The sequence below is a fragment of the Styela clava genome, chromosome 11 (genome assembly GCF_964204865.1).
Source record: "Styela clava chromosome 11, kaStyClav1.hap1.2, whole genome shotgun sequence".
NCBI lineage: Eukaryota > Metazoa > Chordata > Ascidiacea > Stolidobranchia > Styelidae > Styela > Styela clava.
Window position 1 is genome coordinate 15,174,432 of NC_135260.1, and position 25,888 is coordinate 15,200,319.

At 34.7% G+C, this 25,888-nt stretch overlaps 1 protein-coding gene across 1 annotated transcript in view; it reads left to right on the forward strand.

The window, feature by feature from the left end:
- The first annotated feature begins 2,761 nt into the window (after nucleotides 1-2,761).
- LOC144411710 (uncharacterized) overlaps nucleotides 2,762-25,888 on the forward strand; it is a 32,592-nt gene continuing 9,465 nt past the window's right edge. Inside the window, exons 1-2 of the mRNA XM_078117760.1 lie at nucleotides 2,762-3,229; nucleotides 7,772-7,838. Of these exons, the coding sequence (XP_077973886.1) occupies nucleotides 2,858-3,229; nucleotides 7,772-7,838 (439 nt within the window). The 5' untranslated portion in view covers nucleotides 2,762-2,857. The remainder of the gene's footprint in view (nucleotides 3,230-7,771; nucleotides 7,839-25,888) is intronic.

Here is a 25,888-nt window from a genome sequence, read left to right on the forward strand (position 1 = left end):
GGACGCTGTCTAGTGAAAAATATTCGTCGTACGAGTTTGGCCTCAATTAAAAGGTTGCATAGAGAAGTGAATTTGGTCCATTTTCTACCATTTGGTCCGCTTCAACGAATTGATTCACAACTTCATTCTGCTTGGTATGGAGAAATTGCATATAGAATATACACTCGTCTGTGTCTTATATGTCTGAATATATAACAATTGGCGCAAAATATCTTAAAATTTTTGTGAATAATTAATTTGAGCGACCCGTCTTGCCGTGACTCACACTTGTCTGGCTGCAGATCTTTAAATAGTTGGGTAAAAATCCAGGTATATTCGGTCATTGTCTGATGCCAAATCCTAGTCATTCAGTTGGTGATAACTCATTCTGTATCTAGACAATTTGCCAACATCAAAATCAACAAACAAGACGTCAAACAAATTCAAATTGCTTTTCTTTTGTTTTGATTTAGCAGGTGCTGGAATATTTTGATATTTTATTTTTAAATTTCAATTAAGTGACCGGAAATTTAAGCTATCACGAGATCTTAATCTGAAAACGTTCAATTCAAATATATATAGACGTAATTTTCAATTTAAAATGTAATAACATGAGTCAAATATTATCGATAATGACACATAAAAATTGGTTATTTATACAAGAGATCAACTTTTATCTTCTCAATTATAAACTTTGAAATAGCCGACCGAGCTCAAGGAACTCACTAATAGAGATATATGCAGTTCTGCACCATTGTTTTTGATGAATCTAGTGTTCTCAGGTATTGTGATTAGGTAGTGCGACTTAAAATATATAGTGAACTGATGATAAAATAATACTTGGCAAATGGAAACGTCCTTTGTTACGATTTGATGGTATTGACTTGCTTAATAAATTTGTTATTCAATACACCAAGTTCACATTTATGACCAGTCTCGTATATTCTATAGCATATGAGGAAGAACAAATTTCCATCGAAACTGGGAAACGATCAAACTTACTTTTTACTTATCGATTGTAATCGGTAAGTATGTTGATAGGTATTTGTCTGTCTGTCTGTCTGTCTGTTTGTTAGATGCACGTGATATCTCACGAAAGCGAGATTGAATCTGCTCCAGATTTTGCATGTGCATTCATCATATGTTGGACCAGAAGCCAATTAATTTTGAATGAATTATGTTGTATAATTAGCGAGATATTAATTAATTAGTGATGGGACACAAGGTGCCACTATGGAGTAAGAGCGCTGTTTTGGGATCCCTAACTTTCGATCGATAAGTCTTCGGCCTCTGACCGATATTCTTGTTTTTATACTTGTGGTAAACGACACAAATCTTAAGCTATATTTGAATATTTGACTATTCCATACTTGAAAAACAAAAATTTCACATAGTTTTCGTTTGTTATAGACGTTTACAACCTAATATTACCAGTTTAGGTAATAAAGGTAAACCCAAAATACAATATATATCCGCTGTTCCGGCAAAAAGAAACAAATAAATATCTTGGAACTCGCGTTTATAACAAATATGTATAATAAATACGACATTGTACAACGTTATATTTCTGAGGCCAGTCGGATACTAGGTTTTGTAAGGGATTAAGGTGGCGACATGCTTCCCACCATAAATTATCACCGATTAATGAAATGCAGATGTTAGGTATAAACTCGTTAGCTCTACATAATAGTTACTAATAGAGTTGAGTTAGGGTGACGTCTTTGGATATTTTTCCGGCTTGCTGTCACCAAAGCCGTAAAATGTTAACTTGTTTTTCTCCACATTTTATTCATTTTCCCGTTTTACTAAATAATATCGTGATGTCATGACTGCGAGTAATCTATGACCTAGGATTATCTAAAACGAATTTTATTTGTAAATTAATGACAAGGTTTACTTCTAATCCGGACCTGTGATGAAAAGCTAGGAGTCAAACTGCTTAACTGTAATCCGCAGCGGTTTTAGTAAATCTTTGTTAAAATAACCACAATACCAAGTGATATTTTGATAACTATACCGCTGACTGTACCTCATCTTAGGTTACATTTACATATTCTTAATTTAATCAGCATTTTCTGGACATTTCATTCACCTGATCTGAAGTTTCAATCTTTTCTTCGTCAAAGTATAAATTACTTTGTACCGGCATTTCCAATTTGTCAAATCTGACAACCTCCAGATAAGTTTGTTTTGTATGTGTTCACAAAAACTTGACCGTAAGCCTCGTAGTCCTAAAAATCACCCACAAAAGTTTATTTATTCCATTTCGATGTAATTGTTTCAACTTCTGTTTGATTACTAAACGCTGACCCAAACGGCCGATGGTCATTGGTCAGGGAACACCATCTAACAATTTGATACTTTTGGTAAGAGCCGTAGACTACTAGTCGCCGATGTTAATCTATATAAAATAAAATACAGCAATTCTTCCAATCGACCTTTCAGGTATTGATTTGGCATAACGTTTAGGTCAAGTCCGACCCATCTATCAACTCAGATGTGCCTGCTAGTTTCTAAGAAAAGTGAGAGAATAAAAGAGAGAGAAAGTTATACGATTCGAGCGAAGGTAGGAGCACTCGCGTTTATTTCTGTCTCTTTTATTTTACCACTTTTTCGAATGCCGCATTCATTCGAGGTTTTATTTCCCCTGTCGCTCGCAGTTGTATCGGTGAGCTATTCCGCGAAGGGTGTTCGGGTCTTACCGCTTGGTTCACCTTTGCTTGGTTTGTTCGTATTCTGCTGTGCGCATATGATATAATTTTGAAATATGAATGTTTTATTATATTGGGCAATTATCAGGTTATAGGTTTAGTTTTATAGGTTGTATTTTGCATACCAGTTTGAAATACCGCATAACAAGACCGATACGTTTGAGGACATGGGAATACCAAAATCGTGCGAGAGAGAAAAGTCAGGAGAACCAAAGTTGCTTTATAGACATACAGACACTACAACAATGGTCGGGACGAGGAGCCGATCTTTAGCGGGTACTGGATCCGCCCCTACCCGCGGACAGGTCGTCTTCCACGCGATACTTGTGACCACGTGTGCGGCCTCTTTGGTCGTAACAGCACTGATGGCCGACAGACTTTTTAAACTTGAAAATAATTTTGAAACAAAGAGTTTAAAGCAAAAAGGATTGATAACAAGTCTACAAAGCGAGTTGGATCGTGTCATTGCCAGAGTTGAAGAAATCAGGATGCCTACTTTTGAAGACTTTGAATCTAGATTACAAAAACTCTTGGATCAGGTGAGAATAATTTTATCATAACTCTCGAAATATATCTTGACTGGTGTTTTGCTTGGGCTGAGTTTACGCACATTGACGCTTTTGCTGATGATATACAATATACATTATACCCCTATGATTGTATATTACGGTGCCAATTTTTTGTAAAACGTCGTTATATAATTCAATAATAACAGTATAAATTTATGCGGATTCACCAGTTGCGAATCTTCAACTACGCACACAGATGTTTCTAAGCTACGTGATTATGTGTAGTTAATTTACATTTCTCAATTATTATCAAACTTCATAGTCACAATATGCCAAATTTTATTTCTCGCATCATAATGCGGTTTGTCCTCACTAATTTGGGACCAATAAATACCTTCATTTGGCAACAAGTGTTGGTTACACATACAATGATATGTAATTAGGTGGTAATTAGGATTTTTCTGGGTGTAATTAGTCTGGAATTAGTACTATGTTATCACGAATCTGTGAGGTTTCTATTTGAACGCATATAGTATTTGTGGCGAATTTAGCGTCAATATTCTCGACGAAATCGATCATTAAATATTGTAGCTTTGGTTAGTCAGAAATTCCAATATTGCGATATAAGATAGCATAGTGATATTTCGTCCGTAATGTCTTAATTGCAACCTCATGTTATCTTCTTGTGACACTGGCCAATTTTTGACAACGTATTTTTTATTGGTCTTATCGAAAGACTGTAGCCAGTCTGCTCTTTACCTTCTGATGAATTTTCCGGAAAGGGCTTGATTTCATCAGCGGTAAACACAGGGACGAGTACATGTTGTGTAAATCCTCTTATTTATTGGGTAACCCATGTGATAGCAGTGAAATCTATCTTTGGCGCCCAATAGGCGGACGCCTGAAGTTTAATTTTATCATTTTACCGCTGCATAAAAGTTTTTGACATGAACAGGAATTTATTTCTTATCAAAAAGTAACGCAATGTTGACCACGTGAAGCAATCACTAGGTAAAACATCTCGTATGCAAACATTTAACCCCTGGATTTATCAAAACTTGTACATTAAGTCGAGATAACGTGTTTGCAGTGTCAACGTTCTGGCTTCCCTTTGCCACTGCTATGAAACTACCGTTTCCTACTAATATAAACATTGAAGTGTTTCATGAAAGATTTAAAAAATAAAAGATGAAATTATTAAAAGTCTATAGATATAATTTGGTGAAAATACCTAAATTAATTTACTGCGCCAGACTGTAAAGTTTTTATTTCAGTCTAATTTTGCTGAAGTATTTGATATCCAGTGTTATACAAAGTTCAAGTCGGCAATTCTAAATGTATGCCATCATTTTAACACTATGTCGTCCTGCGAAAAGAAGTTGAATATAGAGTCTACCATTTGCGGTAACATGTTTCGCGGCTAGTTGCGAAAAGGACCTCCCGCGAACGCCATTGTTTACCTTTTGCATATGCCACAACGGTAGTGTTATTGTAGCTGCACTCGGCTTGAAATTATCGCCACGGCCTAATTCTACATAACCGTACGAGACTGTTGCAATCATCATAACAGCTGATCGTTTTACTTTAGTAACCTTGATATCCATTTACACGCTCTAAGTATGAGACAAAATAAAACGAGGCTCGATGGTGCTATTTGTCGGGTACTTATGTTTAATCTGTTCGTACGTTTGCTTATGTCATAGTTGCAATGGGACAAGTCCATATCTTCCAAGCTTTCTCGCAATTGTATAGTCCTGTCAAATGGCAGCCCAATATGCCGTCTACGGGTGAGGCCATTTAAACTTCCAGTGTGGCCATATGGCCATTTCTACACTTAACTGTTCAATCTGTTAATAATTATAGGTTCTCAAAGTAACATATCCGTTCATTGCGCTCCATAATGAACTTAACTTTGGCCATGTGAAAATAGCGTAAATTTGTACGAAGACGATTAGTACAGACAGCAAAATATATTTTGCCTAGCTTAATACTGATTTGACGCCACCAAGTGTATTTATCTTTTGGGTAAACACTCAAGGGCAACAATTAGAAGTTGTCTTCAAGGGTGCAATGCTACTTTACTCAGAAGAAGTACTTATGCTTCAACACGTACTGAAATGGACATATGGATAAATGTACCAGGTTGTGTGTACTTCTGAAAATTAATTGCTTTTGTTTGTTATAAAATAGAATAATTGAATTTACTGTATAAGATCGAGCTAATCTGAAAATGCCACCAGAATGAAATATAGTAATTACACAAAGGTATAGAAAAAACATCTGATTCGCATTTTCCTGTGATTTGTGTGCATTTTAGATTTCAGCATTTAATCAAACTAAAATCCCATCGTACTAAATTGCCGTATCGAAATTTCGCGTTTGGCTAAATAAGCCTACTGTTATGGAAATTAAGCGCCTTGGGTGCCTTTAGTCACAAGGACTCATCTTCCGTCTTCGGCCTCTCAGAAGTGCCATTGAGGCCAGATAAAAGACAATGTATATCAAATTGGTCCCTATTGTGGTCTGTTTCAGTGACCTCACTATCACTATATCGTGAAGTAGCGGTTCGTGATCGACACAGATTTTGGCACTCAAGCTGTGTGGTCCATTATTTTTCCCGCTTTGATGAAACGCTTTTCCCCAAGAGTCCTTTGCTTATAAAGTACTCGTCAGTATTTGTCCTGTTGGTGTTAGGTACTTAACTCTATAATACTGTTGTTTTTAGGACGTTGATTTGAATATTCTATAGTTTTACTAATATATTATTTAGATAAATATTTGTGAGCAACCGAGCCACCAAATTTGCTGTACGAGTAAGATCATCAACCTTTATTATACACGAACGCACCCTTGCGTAAATTCAACAAAAAGAGTATTTGGTGCAAACAATAGTAAAAACCACGACTTTAAGTCCCTTCGTCATTAACTTTATAGCGAAATGATATTGAGATAAAGCAAATAGGGTGAATTTCTTCCGTTTAAAGTAAGACTCATAAACGCGACTGTTCAAGTTATGGTCCATAACCTATGGTTGTAGTTAAGAATTTGCCTGTTTGTATGCACTGCACTTTCATGGGGCCAACAGATTGGAATTTCCTAATTTACGCCAAGCTGTCCTTGAGTGTGATATATTTACGGACCCGCTCAGTCCACAAATCCTCCCGAGTCTTCGTTTTTATGATGTTTCAACCATTATAATATACCTAACTGCCATATTTATGTGTCTCGTTAAACACCGGGCAAGCGCCTACTAGTAAGAACAAAAATTACGATGTAACAGCGTGAACAAATAGATGCTTTGCACACGTTTATGATTTAGTTACTCAAATCATTATTCGCAAAGCTTTATTGTTTTGCAACAAAAGTGCCAAATTTAGTCATTCACAAAGATAATATACAACAGACAATATGATTAAAAACTGAAGGAAGGTTTCCGGAAACCCGCTCCTGATTTTCGCAAACTAATATTTGGTTTGACTCACTGTTTGTCATCCACACTCGGTTGGATATTGGTTTGTTGTCTCGCAATATTTCCGATTCAAAAAGTGACATGCTTGCATCTTGAGGTGCCAAATTACGTGGTATTTCAATGCATTTAAATATGTCATCGATGGTCGTAAAGCAATGTTCAAAGAAACATTTAAAAACGCAATAATGCTCTGCAATTTAAAAGTATAAAAACTAATCGATTTTTGCTATCTTTACCCGCCGCTTTGATGCTCATGCATTTTTACCTCGTAGACATTCATTATCATTCTGTACAACTTGTACCTGGATATACTAAAAGTTGATCTACTACTCAAAGCAATTTGAAGTCGGTTATTCATTTGAATATTTAGTATTTTGTGTAAGTATGAGCAAAATATTGATAACCTATTCGATATACCCCGGATATTGGATATTTCGCTCGAAAGTCGCATAAACGAACTGCTATGAAATTCTAGTAAACACTGCATTATTTCTAGCAGTTTTGGTTTGTCCATCAGACCATTGAAGACAAATCACTTTTGCGGTATATTTTCGATTTTAGCGTACCAGCAAGTATACTGTTTGACGGACGTGGTAATTACATTCATTTAAGTTTTGAGTAAAATACCGGCACTAATCTGGGAAATGTGATATTGGCAATAGCGAGCCCTATATTTGCTGTTGATATATCAAGCGTAAAATATTTGAGACAAAAGTCGCCGGGTCGAGTTGAATCATATTTAGCAAAGGAAATTGTCGGCATAAGCAGGTTTGATGTGCCACGCGCGAGATATGCTAATTCCACCGCCCCTTATAAGTAGCAAAACAATATTTTCAACCTTTTGCGCTTTACCAATATATAATGGCAATCATGTGTAAAGTAAAGTCAGTGTAATCCGTCAAAGACGAATGCGTTTATACGATACAGGGGAGGGGTTAAATATACAGTATTGTACACAATTTTATGTATAGATAACTCTGAAACGAGAATTAATTATATAGTTTATTTGAACTATAATTATATTGAAGCACCTCTCTTCTCCACTAATTCATTTATTATTATGAAATATTAAAATTAAAATCATTTATTATTTTACATTACAGAGAATGCTGGAAGAAGAAGTGAAGCCACGTGCAAGAAGATCGACTTCGGACTGCACGTGTCCACCAGGTAAGATTTTATCTTTTACCCTTTCACAGTAGCATATATTATTTCTCGGAAAGTACACACACATTCTAATATTTGGATAAATAAGGAACACGATTATGAATATTAATATGACAATATCGTAAATCATGAATATGATGGATTGACATCTAAGTCGTGAATTAAGTGAGACAACGAGCGGATGAACCGTCAAAGTAAACAAATAGTCACAACGCGAAGCGCTTAGCATAACATTAGCGAGGAATGTACCCAGTGCTTGATAAAATTGAGCAGTGTAGTTCTAGTTTGTGGGACGGATCTCAAATTGTTCAGAATATTCGTCGTTTGCAAGAAAACTATATGCGCGACCCTGCAATTCGCTGATTAAAGAAATTTTTGTGCCGTTCGCGAGAAAACCATTTGCGCGAATTCTTCAATTTGGCTGTGTCTAATCTTATCGCCATGCATAAGTTTTATATCTACCGTCATCCAGTACATCAATTTCTTGTTCATCTTGAAGCGTAATCGTTTGAAACAGATGTTTTTTTTCAAAAGGATAGATATTGATATATAATGCAAACTGCAGTAAGAAATAGTAACAGTGCATGTTGTTTTCTCCTCGTATAACATTGCTGCCTCTGGATTCACAGCCCGATAATGCAGTTTTAATTCACGTTTCGCTCTTCTGTAAGCTTGTCAAGCCCAGGCGTGTAACTTCATCCGTCCATTTAATCTATTTATTTGCTAGCCTGCCTTGGTAACCCCGGTATGTTCCGGATAGGCTTTGTCATGTGTAATCTTTCTTTAATGTGATTCGACTGCAAATAGGTTTTCGTGTTTGATTGCACAGCCCCTGGCGCCTCTTCTTTACTTAAAAATGATCAACCCTCGAAATATAAACTTGTCGAACAATCGAAGGCAAATATTGGATTTTGTGTTCAAAGATGACATTTTCCTTGTCAGAAAAAAAATATTTAACGTTGAATTCTAACCAAGGCGGGGGCGACGAATCACTTTGTAGCGAATTTCATGATGTGTCAACCTTTAAAAAAGAGTAAAAAAATGGACAACTGAGTGTGATGTTTGAATAGCCACATTTGCTGTAAGCATACAATAAAATGATATATGTAACCTAATAATACTTATAATTATACCGATATTTTGTCGTTTCTTGCAATTTCAGTCTATTAGTGGAGTATCAATAAATTGTCGCACTGTTTAAATCGAATTTGTCACGTCCCCAGGGTTTGGTTAATGAAAAGGCTCCCATTTTCAGTTAAAAGAATTCACAAATCACAATACAACCGACGAAATTCGTAATCCTAAATTTTACTAACCAAAACGTAACTTGATACGTACTCGCTATTGTCGCAAGACACTATCCAGAGATTTGAAAAAGCTTTTTTAAAAGCGGGAAACTTTACCGGCGATTAAAAACTTTTCTAGTTTGTTCCACTGGTGATGTAACTGGTGTTAGAATTTTTGATATTTTATTATTTTTTATTAATTTAAAAGACCTGTCGCATGACACATGCTACCGGTACCTATAGTCCCGGCTTATAACGGTTTTTAAGATCTAAGCCACGACGGAGAAGTGTTTATTTTGAAAGATACTTAGAAGGCGACAAAATTGACGGGTTATAAATATTATCGTTTGATCTGGTAAGATAAAACAATCCCGACTTGTCAATGATTAGAACCGTTTATAAATAAATCCAATGAAGATTTTTGAGGACCGTGTTTTTTCTTGAAATAATATTAGCATCTCTGAATGAATTATAAATATTACGTTTGATATTTATTCAAAAAAAAAAAAAAGCTAATCTTCCAGGACCGTAAATTTGTACCTAACTAACACCTTCGATTAAATTGATTTGTCGTAAATCTAATCCTATCAAGAGCATTTGACCTTTAATGTACGATCTTCAAACTATTGTTGGTATCATTACCTCGTTTCGCTCTCTTTGTTTGGGTACCGGGAGGTCTATATCCAATCTAACGATACTTTGCTACTTGAAGATTTGCCCTAATTATCACACACCTGTGCCAGTAATTTGCTACTCTTACGATTTAGGTCAATAGCTAGTTAATTTGAGGACAATTACGCTATTCTTATTCAATAATAAGAGGATAATAGGTTTTAAAAGTTCGCTCGTTATCGGGAAAACTAATCGCTTATCTAGTTTTTGTTTTAATTCTATTCAACAATGAAAACAATTAGTGATTCGTCGTCGGAAGTGGTGACCAACTGAATTTATTTCCGAACTGGTTGTTAAATTTTTTATCGTTATAAATTACTCTGTAACGTTTGGTCGTGTACTTGTCGAAAAATATGACTCACTTTCATTCTATAGTTAGCCTACTCGCCATTATTATAGCCCAAAATCAAACGTTATGGGTGTCGTAACAGCCGCTTGAATGTTGAACCTAGGCCCTTTACGAATATCCATTTTGCAAAGGTGAAACTTTTACATGAGTTTACAGCCTGACGACACCGGTTATATTTATAGTTCATTAACATAAAATTTGCCTTTTTGACCCATCCCCGCATCCCATTTGTTTTTTAAATTGAAAAAAGCGCGTTCGATCATCATGTGCCTGTAAGGTCTGTTTTGCGTATTCGATCTGTCCAAGGATTAGGTTAGGAATGCCTTGATTTCCGCAGCCAGGAATCGTTAAAATGAGCTGGCGACAATTTGATCCACATCTACTAAATCTTATCTGTAGACTCGTAAAATATTCGTCAGCTTGAATGGATTTTCACTGTTAATTGAAATTGAACCCATTCAAGGGACAAATACCGGTACCTTACAATAATAAATGAATAGGTTATCCCATTCCGTTTTGGTAACGAAAGTCGGCCCATCGCTTTGTGTACTGAAGTTCACTTTTCGACGGACACATTTTTCACTCGTGTAAGCGATACTGATATCTTTTTCCCAGCGGTTTCACAGCCAATGGACTTAATTTCCCAGAATATTGCGATCAAGTTGTCAAACTTATTATTCCTAACCAGAATTCCATAAAAAATTTATATTCAAAATTAACCCATTACAAAATTAACCCGTTTGTGGCGTCATTGGTTAAGAACATGATTAACCAATACTTTGCTTTTATAAAATGTCCACACTATCTTGAAAGTTATACATTTCTCAATTAATATTAATATTCAGTCAAATAGTTAATTAATCGTGTTTTGAATAAAAAAAAATAGGATTGAAATAAAATAAAAAAATTCGTTATCATTTACCGGAACCAAATGTTTACAGTAAAAGTAACAGCTTTCATGATTGTCCACTTGTACTGGACATTATCTAAGACCAGAACCAATATTTATGAAACACTAAATAAATATTAATATATTTCAAAATAGACAATGAATATTATAAATAGTGAATAGCGGTTTCCCAGTGATAACTGAAACGACAATTGTGGCGATTTCATTATCCGGAAGTAAATAATGGACTGAAGTAAAAAGTTATCCTTGACAGTTTTAAAGAGTTATTGAAACACAACTTGACATGATATATACTTGGTAGAGCGTGAGCCATACTTAATAACATTAAGTTTGTCTATTTCGAAGCATTCACATTGACTTAGTTACAATACAATGGCCATACCTGAATCGGTATTGAAATGTTTTCAAATGATGTTACTGATCTTTAATTTTCTGAAATGAAATAATCTTATATAGGAATACACACACTAGCGCATCGATACACAATTTATCTTTTCCGGAACAAATTACATAACGTAATTTTCATTTTGGACACCTGTGTTCAGTGTTTCTGCTAGCCGACCAGACGTATAAGAACAGTATTTATACCGCCTTTCATAAAGTGTGGTCACAAAGACAATCTACAGATAGATTCGGTCACAGGTGTAAAAACGCCCGCGCATTTGTCGGTGGCTTTGTTATCTTGTAATATTGGTTTTAGAGTCTCTTTATTTGCACGAATATTGACCTTTTTAGACAGAACTGAAATAATTATACACTCTCCATCTAATTTGAAATATCTGCTGTTCGTTATGGTACAAAGATGAGTATCAAAAATTTTATGTCGTCATGACTTCTAGAACTGAAAGTTTAATACTATAATTTTTGGGATCAATCGGTTTTGTCATTCAAGTGTTTTGCATGTCGTTCAATGGCGTTTATTTGTGAAATCTTACTTTCTAATAATTTTACGCAGCTGTCGTTTTACCTTTGGGTTAGCCACGTGGCAGCTTTAAAACGTCATCTTTATTTGATTGCGTTACAAAAGTTTCCATATACGTCTTACATAATTAATATTGTCAAATGAAGTCATCCTCAAAATTAGCAATGAGCGAATATTATACTGTTTATAATATATAGAATCTAACTGAGAATTAAGAGTTATTCTGGACACGATCTCTTTTTTAAAATAATCTACCGTGTACCTCCAAGGACGATAGCAAATCTTTTTTTAATGATGTAGCAACAAAGCGCCACCGATATCACGTGCTTGAAAATATACCGCGTATTTGGACTATTTGTTGTTGTATTCTCTGTGGTGTGCGACCCGATCTACCTTAATGGTTTTAAAGTTGAGGAAGCGTATTGTATAGATTAGCTCATTGGAAAACAACACCAATGTGGTTAATGACGATTGCAACCTGTTGTATTCATTTCATTATTAACATATATGTTTAATTTTCGCTTCCGAGTGATGTAATTTCTTTAATTTCGTCAAAAAAACAAATGAACATTTTTCTAAAATGTTGTTTTCACGCGACAAGTCTCCTGTGGTGAGGCAATCTGAATCATCTAATCTAAAGTTGACATCTTTGCATCTATAATGTATGTACATTTTGAACCGCGCTTACACATGGATTCCGTAGCCTTGGCTCTAAGTGAGGCATCTGCTTAGCGTCTTTAGGGCGATACTCACATGCATTAATAATAAGGTGGTCGTATTACCGAACCTGTAGTCATGAAAAGTACGTGCGTAAATATAAAAAATCATCCACCATGATTCATCAGAATTTCCCCCCATAATGACAGCAACTGTCGTCGGTCGGTTGGAGGCTTTTTTTTTCAATATATAGGCCAAGTTCCCTCCTATGTAATGACATGCAATAATGAAAAATATTTTCTGTTTTTCTAGTTTCTATGGGCGAAAACATAGTCCGAAACAAAATTGACCTCTCTTGATATGCCGATAAAAATCTTGTCATTTCTTTGTTTTCATTTGACAAAATCGAAAGTATGCGTGTTTCCTTATGTTTCGTTTGTAGTAAAAACTGTTTATAAACGAAATATCTTATGAAAATCATCACTAAAAGTGTTAAAATTGGCACTTAGTGGAGAGAAAAATAGCACCATCTGTCGCAAAAATACTTCAAAATTATGGGTTACGTTGTTAAAAAATCAATCCGTATTCAATAAAAAAATAATAACTTTTGGTAAATGGTAGAAACCATTATCCAACCATTAAATTTGCTTTCAGCTATGAAAGCATTAACCTCTCTTATTATATTTGACCTGTTTATTTTTTCCGTACAAATTTTTCCGAAGACAAATATAATTACGTCGCGTATCCTAATTTATATCAAAGACAACTGTAATTTGCGGAGACATTTCTTTGAGGTTGCCGTAACGGTCCATAATTTTCCGATTTGTTTTATGTGATGACTCGATTGACAATGTCAAGATATCAAGCAATATCCCTCGGAAATGTCCACGATAATATCAGGATATAACTTCGTGATAATGATCAGAACCCATGATTGTATTTTGCCATTCATTCATTGACCGTCAAATTTTAACAAATTGGGGAATTGCCGATTTTTTCTAATTCAAATTTGGTCTGGAATGTATAACACCTTTAAATTTATGCCTGATTAATTTATATATTTTTAAAATCTGGCTAAAAATTTGGTTTTCAAAATTGAATTTTTTCCTAGATTGCATGAGTCTGCAAAGTATTCTTCCGAATCGGTCTTTCCAATTAGGAATGTAAAGTATGTAGTAGAAATGTTGACGTAGCATCAATCGCATTCCTCTCATATATTGACAAGCTCACTGTTGAAAGTTTTGTCACAAAAAATGTCATTTCCTGTTTTACATAAAGTATATTTGTTTTTACCCTCGTGATTCGTGTTACGAATTCCAATTTTATTTTCATTGAAGACCATTATAATCTCGTGCCATTCTGGTGAACTCGATATTTTATTCCTCTTCGAAATAAGCATAGTTCAGATGTGCCGCATTCCCTTGATGCGTTTTACGAGTGTAAACAAAGAATTCTTTAAATGCCTCTCACATACACCTTCTCATACTCAATACTTAATTCGATGAGTTTGCGGTTGGATCGTTGGGGAATATGGTCGCGGCTAGTTTGCTTTGATGACTGAAGTCAATAGATAGTTGGCGAAACCAGAAATTGGTTATTAAATTTACTTCTGCCGTACTTTGTTTTATTCAATAAAATTTATGAATTGGGGTTGCTGAGAAACCATTGTAACACAATTTACAAACCTTTTGTACTCGGGCACAGGTGGTTTCAAATGTTATTTGTTTACGCGGCGAAAGTTTTGACTTTTGGGGATTTCATTTTTACTACATAATGTTAGCAATCGAATTGAAGAATTGAATTGAAATAACCTAATGAAAACTCGTTTTTTTTGTTAAATTGCAGCGTATAAACATTAGATAATTTGCGTTATTTTATATTCACTTTTAGTCGAATCAAACTCTCAGAGCGGCTTTGTTATAACATTGCAATTTTACATTCAAAAATGTTCCAGGGCTTGAACAATTATTTCGTTTTTGATCATTTTTATGAAAACATTTTGAGGACGGTGACTTCAGACATCGTAGTTTAAAATCGCTTTGATGTTTAACAATTAATGAATGAGATGTTATCAATCTTTACGATAATACCATTGACATCTGGTTAGAGAGGGTCGGTTACCTGACTGTTCAGATTTCTACTTTCTCTTTTAACTATGGACGGTGTTATTCTGTTCTGATGAGTTGGTGAAATTTCGTACGTATGCAAGCGAAAGAAGTCTGTCCAACCTAAATTTGGATTTGAATATATACCGATAAAAATTTATTGCGGCCTCTCAATAGCATGGTTTAACATTAACTTTTTGATGTGGGGTTTAGCTATTTAAGTGTTTGTCTCGTGTGAGATTTCGTTAATTGCAAAAAGAAAAATGTAACTATAGACGTTTAGTCTGGTAGGCTTTAATTTCAAACGCCCATCAGTGATGGAATCCATTAAAAATGCGTTTTCTTATGCTAATTTAAATCGTTATCTTCTTTGTCGGTACAAAGCGCTATGCTGATGTTTCGAGACCTTTCACCCTGGCACGGTTATCCAAAGCTCCATCACAAAAGAACTCGCAGAATCGAGGCACCGATGGTAATATGTACCGCCTTGTATCAAGCCTATCCCGCTATGGCATGGATTGCCATTATCGCTTTGTTGTACCGCATTCTTGATATCCCGAAGGAGACAACCTCAAGTCACACGGATGATTCGTTCATGTCATCGTTAGCTCCCAGGACTCTAGCTATTTCCCTTGTGAAAATTTAAAAGATAACAATGCTTCTACCATAAAGGGTGAACACACGACTTGACGCGTGCATGAACTTTGGCGCCTCGGCATCGTAAAACATCTCTTCAAAGACGCGTTACCGCCTTCCAGGAGCAAATGTATACTTTGTTGTATCGTTGACACCTCTATAAGTCCAACACCGTATATTCTTCTTTACTCTTTTTACTATGCCATTTTTATCGTGCAACTGTCATTATAATGAATTTCGGAAGTTTTGAACAGCCGGTGTGGATTGGGTACCGAGGCCATAACATTGCGACAACGTACGTCAACGATTTTGACTATACACGATAATTAAATCATGCTGGCAGACAGATGCTGCTTTTGACATCGTCCGTCAGTCTTCGGATATTACTTGTAACCGCCACTGATGCGTACTTTTCTGTTGTCCTTTCCTGTAGATTTCCGGCTTGAACAATAAATTAAATTGTCGGGATTTGTTGGAAAACCACAAAGTGATGTATCAATCACACTTGTACGTATTATTTACGTAGCCAGAGTAATCTAACCTTCATTACAGGAGGTTGAATCGAACCACTTTACATTTGGCAAGAGCTTCAAGGGTATCAAACTAATTAACATTGTGTAACTGTCGTAAAACAGAACAAGGAAATGAAAAGTTGTCCCACCACAGGCTTACCAATAGACGTAAACAGTGCTTTATAGTCAATCTTTCATAACTACAGTTGTTTTCTTGAATCCGCGTAATTTCCGATTTTCTTTATTTAACCTCATGTTCTCATAACATTTTGTGACGCCCAAAATTATGTTCGTCCGCAAATTAAAGTAATATAATGCCTATTTTAAGCATTTATATAAATTACCCAATACGACCAGTTATCCCACCATTGAAAAGCTACATCGTTTTGTCATCAAACAAAGCAATTCAACCCAATTTCACTGGCTATATATTTAGTGACCGGGTCTAAATTATGATCTCCTCTACTTGTAAACATGTATATCATTGAACGTAATTGCATACTAAAGTTGGGTGGCCGAAGACGGGTTGATTCATGATGTGTGAGAATGTAAAAACCTTGATTTTTCCCACAAGTTGTGTCAAGTCTTTAGAACATTTTCAGAAAAAAACTTGTCCCAGCAATTACTCGTGTCTTCCGCCTCGGATGGGTTTACAGATACACCCAGATAATTTAAGATATATTCTATCTGGAGTAAACAACTGTTGCGCGAAGCGTCCTAGATTACTGAAACTTTTGTGTACAATCATACACTAACAAAAGTTTTATTATTGAATGAACTTTTTATGTTGCTAATAAATTTCGGATTAAAACAGCTCTACAGTATTACCTGTTATATGTCATAAAAGCTAATTTTAGTCGTTTCTTTATTTTAGTCAACAGTCTCATTATTAAATCTAATAAAATTAAAATATACAATTTTTTAATTTACTATGAAATAACTAATTTTGTCACTTAAATTCTCTTCATATAGGATTACGAGTAATTGTTAGATAAAGCTTGACAATATGATGTACTTTCTCGTAAAAGTTAATTGCCTATCTCCCTAATTATTACTCAAATCGATTTTATTGAATTTTACTAATTCTTCAAATGTCAGTTACACAACGCCTATCAGGAATGGGATAGAATTCTACTTAGTACAAAAATAGACTTCCGTTAAATTAATTTCCAACGATTTTTAGCGTTTCAATTACAATTAGATGTAACTGCGGTCAACCTCGTTACCATAACTGGAAAACCTTTTGATTTTCTGCGGTCAACCTCGTTACCTTAACTAGAAAAGGTTTTAACTTGGATTCAATAATGTGGAATAGCATTAATGTGTTTTCTCATGTTAGCTTGAGCCATATGTATTTGGAGTCTCAAAAGAATGATTTATGGGTGTTTCATGGTTGTTCTAAACGAGATATAAAATTGTAATCACAGCGATGAACGAAGCATACCCAATAAAATAGAGACTTTTAAATGAACAAAATAGTTTTGACGAAGTGGCCTTTAGTCATATTGAATGTCCAGTAAATTTAATTCGAATTTCAATGTCTCATTCCCTCAAAACATCGGCGATATTATTATTTGTATTTTTGTCTCGTTTGGGGAGTGTTGATATAAATACAAATTTTCCAATTGTCATGTGACATTTACTGCTGGGGTACTTTATTCCAAACCACTATCAAATGCCACTAAATTTTATATTCACTTCAACCGCATGGCAGCAATTGCCATAAGCATTCCGTTGTGGCACCGGAACGGCACATTATAAATTGTTAGATCATCACACAAAAAAGCACGTTCAGGATTATCATTACAATATACATAAGCTGCCTTTCATAACCGAAGCAATAACTTTCCGATAGGTATGACCTCTACTCTCTGATGATCTTGTCCCAAGGGTCATTCCTGTATTATTGCAGGCTTAGCATGCTTGAAATTACAAATATTTTTTTTCTTTCGAAATGCGATGATTTATATTATATAGAGGTAAGGCGCCTGACTGGCGACGACTTGTTGATAACGAAAACTATACCGGCAGAATACGTCGCAGTTTTAACAATAACACGACCGGACACGTGATGTGGTAGGAGTTGCATTTAACCACCCAACTATGAATGCAATCAGTTTCCGGTACAGTTATTTGGTAGGAGTCGAATTTCACCAAATATAAATGCAAATTTAAATAGGCCTTCCATGAACAAAATATTAGGCACCGAAGTACATTTTTATAGTTTTTTAGCGTGATTTACTTTTCTATTTGAATTCACAATTCATATTTGATTTCTGGATTAATCAAAATATTACATTTTGTATTTATTTCACAATCTGGAAAATTCGTAATTTGATATCCATTTATCAAAATTAAGTAAATTGTCTTGCACCCACGACCCGAACTAAAGCTAATACTAGATTTGTGCATTTTGTACTGCCATACTTTCGATTATTATAATGTCATAAAACGGCAGGGCAAAGCTTTATCGGTCCGCTAACGTTGAAAGACAATTGTCGTTGAATCCTATTCCGGCTATGACGTCACTGAACTTAAAAGCAAAATTATGAAAAGTGACAAAGTAGTGTCCACATCTGGCTTATCTAACAAAAGATGCCACACCTGTTACAAAAAACAAGGCCACATGCCGTACGCACGCAATATCGTGCGCTGACAAAAAAGAACGATTTCGAATCCCTTTCTTTGGGATAAGGCAATTTCATATTTTCTACATGCGTATTTTGCATGGGCCACGAAAGTTGATTATTTTCGTATGTTAATTTGATTATATAAATTGCAACCACTTGTCGTCATACACAGCGTTAAAGCCCACTTACTGCTAAATCCTATGTCAGAATTCTGAAAATAGTCAGTTTTGCGGTACAACACGACATTTCGCAATTTTGAACACGGTTCACACACTTTTATCATCATCTTTTGATTTTAACCACCTTGTTTGTAATCCTATTATAACTCGTCAATGGAAGTATGAAATTGTGAATTGCCCCACAATTGGCACTTCTCTGTAAGTTTTCGATATTCCATAACCACTTATATTGCACTATCAGTGCGATAAAATAGTGATTATTTGTGTGGAGAGTAACCATGCCATCTTCATCGGCCCTTTCAAAGTCGTGGTTAGATTATATCGTAAATTGGGATCTCTTTCTATACAAAAAGGGCCTTATATGACGACATTTGGGTTTTGCTGTCGGTAATGTGGCTGAAATTGATTCAAAATGTGCCAATGAAAACAAGAGAGATTTAAATTGTAGTGTTTGGTCATTATTTTCATCCGCCAATACCACAAATCCTTTTTTGAAGACACTCGTAGTTAGCTATGACAAATTAACGATTCAATTTGCGTTTTCAAAATCTTTTTCACGCGATCGTATCGCCAAAATTGCATTACAGATGTGAATTTTCTTTGGTATGTTGGTAATAATTGGCCTTTGAGATAACACAATTTTAAAGTCAAATAAACAATTGATTATCGACATACTCACTATAACATCTAAATTTTTTTATTTTGTCTATTTCTTTAACTGTCAGTTCCATCGGAAACTCCGAACCGAAAAATACGTTTCTTACAATAATAGTTGTTTCTGACTTATCAGTTTCTGATTGTTTGTTCATAGTAAAAGGTGTAAAAAAGCGTCACTTAAATATTTATAAAAATGGAAAATTGCTACCACATGCTCAACGGTACAAAATCAATCATAAAACTGGAAATGAGTGCATTGAAAAGAAATACAAAGTCCAGTCCAAATTGGCAACACTATCGTTGATATTTTCAATCCTTCAACCCTGCCTATATTGCACATCATATTCATATCAATCAATCACAGTAAATTGAATTTTAACACCTTCCAGAAAGGAGGTGACGACGAAGGTGACAGGCTAATGTTGCGGTTCAACCAAGAACTACGTAAGTCGCTAGGAATGAGACATGCGTGCCAAAATATGATAGTGATGAGCTAATAGGCATATAGCAAGTATAGGCATAAGATAATTCAATATGACAATACTTAATATTAAATTCACAGTGGCTGTATAAGGTTGCTTTCACTGTAAGATAATGTTAGCAATAAAGCAGTAGTAATTTTTAAGATTCTTCCACCATTTTAAATATATATTGAATTTGAAAATGTTCAATATTATGTTCTCATATTTATTTCAAATTTCATCAAAACCCTTTTTAAGATTCATAAGTATTTTTCAACTCAGAGAATCAATATCATCTTATTTCGAAGCATCATTCCAAAACTCGATTTTAGTCATATCAATCGAATTCAGTAATCAAGTCACATTGTCTGTATCTGACAATAACGGACATCCATATTGCGAACCAATAAGTACTGCCTTAGACTTAGTAATATCGCATTAATTCCGAACATTTTTAAACTAATCATCGGCGCCTATAAAAAATGATCAAATTAAGTATTTTCAGACTCTCAAATTCGCATCTTGACGACAGTAAAACTGGGTCAACAAGTGGAATTGTCATTCAAAAGTTACAAACTTCTGGTTTTAAATTGTATCAAACCCGATACCCGACGACACCAATCTGTTCAATTATAACTGGTAAAGTAAGAACAAACATACTGAAAATACCAATATATCGCGTGACACTTGTCAATCATAATTAGTTTCTTTTTGAAGCGAAAGACGAGAAAATCGAAAAATTAACTGGTATTTCAAAGCAGTTTAATTTTGTCATATATTGGTCAGGCAGTGTATACCGGTGATGCCTGGTGTTGAAACGATTATTACCATTATTCACATTTGATACCCTTATGTGGCAATACGAGTTATCCAGTCGCAGATCTCGTGCAAGTATATTATAGCCATTGTGACGATAATGTAATTTTGAAAATATCACACCACTTGTGAAACTGTCCTCTGAAGGTCGTTCTCCAAGTATTTATCGAGATTTCCATAAGATGCCATTTTTGAAATGTTAATTATACCAAACAATAGAAAGACTGGGGAAAGATGTAATAAAGAAGTAAACAATGAATTTGATTCACTGCAACATTCATCTCATCAATCAAAGTCAAAATTCCGTTTACACTTTAACATCGAACAATCCACCTGAACATATAGGTATTTTAGTAAATTCAATTATATTCATGAACGTTGAATTCGAGTATATTTTACAAATTTGTTAAGAAATACACGGCGCCTACTTAGCTTTTATCCCATTTCGATAGCAATTGAAGTCGAATTAGACTTTTGCGATGGCTCATTTATTAGCCCAATTCAAGTGGTTTATGAATGATTCTGTCGTCAGCGGTAAAGTAGGAAGGATATACCGACTCTCAAAAAGCTATTACCTCTTAGATAAGTGTCAAAATAAAAAATCATTATTTGCAACTGTCACAATCATAAGATTGTCTCTCCAAAATAACAGAATGTATTTCTTTGAATTGTCGTCTGATTTCCCCATAGACACCCAATAGATTGCACATGTTACAATCATGATTTCAGTCAGATAAAGAGCTTTTATTTTGAATCGCCCGTCACGGTAGTACTAACAAATTTGTAGCGTACCTCATATTAGCTTTTCGATAATTTTATTTAAAGGTTGGTTTCATTATTTATTTTTTATTTTTTGGCACAGATTTCGCCCGTCGTTTTGATTTTTTGGCTCGAATGTCAATATTTTGAAAAAATTCACTGGTGCGAATGAAAATACATACATGCAAAAATGCCGCGCTTTCTGCTGATCGTTAGGTTCGTTATTGCTGCGGTTGCACACCGGAAGATTGTCGTCTTTCTTGTCTTACGACCCTAAAATTTTGGTTTCCCAATAATAACAAAATCTTCAAAAGACTCCACAAAACAAAAACATATTTAGTATTATCATAAGCCGAACTAACCCACTTAACTAAATCAAATTTTAAAATTAATGTATTTTAGAAAGAACCGTGAACTTTCTTGTGTCCCTTTCTGACATTGCTACCGAATTTATTCGCAATAAACTGTGTTGCAATGATGAATTACCTTATATCCTCAAAGATAGTTTGGTAAATTCCAAACTATTCAAACACAATACATATAGCTTTTTTCGTATAGCTTTTAATAAATTAATACCATACAACGTGAGACAGGCAAACATACCAGCAATTTCTCGTCATTCGCCACTTTTTCGTTTCATAATAATACATTGCAGTCAAACGGTCTATTTGGTGTAAATTGCAACCGCGAAGTGATTTATTGTAAATAATTTGTTCAATGGTTGCCATCGACTGATGAATTTCCAGCAACGTGACCCACGTGATTACAAACTGTCGTACCCCAACGCTCCATCAGTCTCAGATGAAAAGATCGTCAACTTCGTGATGACAAGTGATAGAATAACGAAGTAACGTTGGCCTTGATTTATATGATTAAAATGAAGAATATATAGCTATTTAATTTACTTACCATCAGGGTTTTTGAAAGTTTTAGGCGAGTCGTCACTCGTACTGGTGTGTATCATCGCCTTACATCATTATTTCAGATCCTGTTGAATGGCATGCGTAAGCATTTTTCGTATTCTGTCATTTCAATTTCGACCGGAACCTCATCAAAACATCAAAATATTCTAGAGTTATAGCATAACACTTTTATTCGAATACGACTTCTAAGGTCGTGGGAAACGGTGAACCGAAACAAATATTTTTGACTCGATTATATGTTTTCATCCAAAATAAAGGATGTATGACAATATTTGACGTCTTCAACTTACCGAATACAATATAAAATACATTCCTTCGCCGAAATAATCTAATTATGAACGCCATGATTCGCTTGATTCACCGTTTATAAGAATGAGTCAAGACCTCAGGCCTCCTGCGAGTTGGGCTCGGTTACGTCGCCCCTTTACGCTGTTTTATTCTGAATGACTTACTTGTGTATGTATGAATAATGACGTCAATTGTACCGTTAGGGAGAAGTCATAAACAAGGCTATCTTAATAAATCTACTTTTTAAAGGCATGAGTCAGTGGTACTATTATACCGAACACATAAAACTCGATTGAGGGACTGTAATCAGTCAGCCAAAGACTACTGTTTCAGTCAAATATTCTGGCTATTGTCATTTTGCTTTTACTTGGATTTTGCATTTGTTTGAGTATTATCTTCCTCACAATAGTGATAAATTTGTTCGATTCATTGCCCTCCAGTTATTGTCAACCAAAGTCATCAACGTCACGTAATGTTTTGTGTCGGTCACGTCCTGCGGACAAGCACCTGGTATAAACGATCAATACATCCGATAAATTATATCTTAGTGTTATTGACTGTATTGTAACTACTTCACGCTACTAATCCAATTATCACTACATGATCGTAATGAGCTACTGTATGATGTAAGATTGGTAAATGGTCTTCCGCATAAATTCACATATCGTAATCAACTTTCGAAACGTTTTTCAAATCCTAATACCCTCCAGGATATGATATAAAAAACAAACTTGCTCTCATATTAAAACCGCGTTCACTGGTTTTTACCGATGAGAGTTATCTTCTTCTTATGACAAAGTTTACATTCAATATTTATGCTTGACCTCTGATATAAACTTCTGTATTGAAGACCATGAAACTCGTTGGGACAACTACGCCATTTTAACTTTATCGCAACGATCGAATGACACGCTTGTCTATTTTCTGATCAAAATATGGATGCGTTGTATGATTATGGAATTGCGAAATTATTAGATTTAAAGGTTTTTTAAAAAGTACAGTATTTTCACTACATTTTTGGAGAGCGTTATTGACGAACATCATTCCACAGGCTGGTTATCCCATACTGAATGAGGAGTCTATAATCGTTTTGGATCATCCAAACGATGTAGATCTTCGAGGTCGTGCTTTTCTAAGTAGATGCAATCAATCTACGACCGTAAACTCGGCCATTGTAGGTCTCAATGTAAAATAATGAATTGCTTTCACAATCACGATATTGTTTGAAACGATTGAAAATCAAAATTTTTATTTTTCATTTTAAATTTTTTAATTACCATTTTTTTAATCCACACGGAATCTGACAAGCTTTGTTATTCTCGGAACCGCCATCTTTGAAGATACCGACAAATAATCCTAATTTTGTACCCATGCCAGATAACTGTAGATTTGTGTATATCAGAATTACCAGTCGAATTTGAAGGAATTACTAACGGAGTCCTCTGAATGCCGAGATATTAGAATAACTAAACTACCGCTACTAAAAGGACGTTTCCGGATTTAAATCGGAATTACCTCTTTGATGCATTTGTATATATCATGAATATGTAGCACGAATCGCCTATTGTAACTTGTCTATCAATCGCCAACAGTCTTGTTTATCAAATTTGTTTATAAATGAAATTAAATGATAAATTGTTTTCGCAATCAATATTTTGCGGTAAAATGAAACCCGTAACACTTCACTTTCAGGGATATTTGGTTATGTATAGTATAATGTTGTGAACATTTTAAAATCGGATGTTACAAAAAATAGAAATTGTTTTTACCCAATGTATAAAAACTTCTTCTATTTAGGTTCAAAACACTTAATCCGTCCGACAAATTCAAACTGTATTTTTTTTATTTAAAGAACAAAATCCAATTAGGAATTTTTTTAAATTGGCTAGCTGTCCTGTATTTGACTCTAAACCAGATCATATGTCAAGTTCATAGGTCAGAATTTAGAGATGGAAAATCCACTTGGAACTTTCTGTTTTTAAAAAAAGTCTGTATTGGCTTCAAGCTATATGTTTAAGACGCTAAATCCACTATTTAGTATATAATACTTTGGTGTTATGGTCAACAAAATTCCTTTTAATTTCAATAAATCTCTTTGATGTTCATTTTGGCGTGCAATCAAATGGTATTTTCTATTTTATTATATAAAATCTTCAAGTTGAAAAACAACATTGATAATTTTTATACAAAACTTTTTCGGTTGAATTATAATCCTTTTCATTTTTGAAAGCACAATATATTAGGTATAGTAAACTTCGGGGGGTCCACGCGTACACAGTTGTTATAAAGTAAAATCATTGAAAATAGCTTAATATATGTATGATTCATGCATAACAAATGCCATTGGCCCATTGAGAAGACATGGCCAATTTTTAACATTTCCGACACACTAATATGAGCAAATTTCCGCCTTGTCGCGACGTATTCATATGACTTAATTTTGTGAGACATTTCACGCCATAGAGTCTTTTGATGGTGATATGGATACGAAAATAAATCGCCTATTCACTGGCCAATTAAAAGTGAACAAATTGCAACTATTTCTTAAATCCGCGTGGGTCACTGACCGGCTCAATAGGGATTAAACAAAGGAAAATATGAAAGAATTTTTTAAAATTCAAGAACTCGGAATATATACCACGAATACAGGTATGTTTTCGTTTGGATAAAGTTATTTATCAATGCTAAGTATAGGCTAAAACGCTTTGCTTATTGCGTTTTGGCGATTACATATAAGAGTATTGCAAATGCTTCGTACTACTTATTCACCTTGAATACAGCATACAGGCATAATTTTATTTTAATTTTAATTGGAATTAAGCCTCGCCCACGCAGTCGGCTCCCAGAGCTTAACATTGGAACATGACAAAGCACCTTCAACACATAAAAATAATTTTAATTTCTAAGAAATTGTGCCCAATAAACCTGGACATTGATTTAAAATACTGTTTTATCAATGCTTTTTTGTACATAGCTATTTGAAATCTACGCGGATAGCGAGAAAAATCAACCGATTTTTTTTCATACTTTATGATGTGTTTGTATTGGTGAACTATAAAATATGGGTAGAATTAACTCCTCGTTTTGCAATATGGTATTCCCAAGTGCTTACTGCAGCTTTTCATTCCGCATAAGTTCATCACCATGTTTTGTTAAATGATAGTAAATTCCCGTCAACACCCGAATCTCATTCCAATACCCGCGGCGGCATCGTATGTAAAACTTCCGTACTTGACATTGTTAAATACTTTCTTTATACTGTGACGTCATACTCTGATATCATCCGTTAAA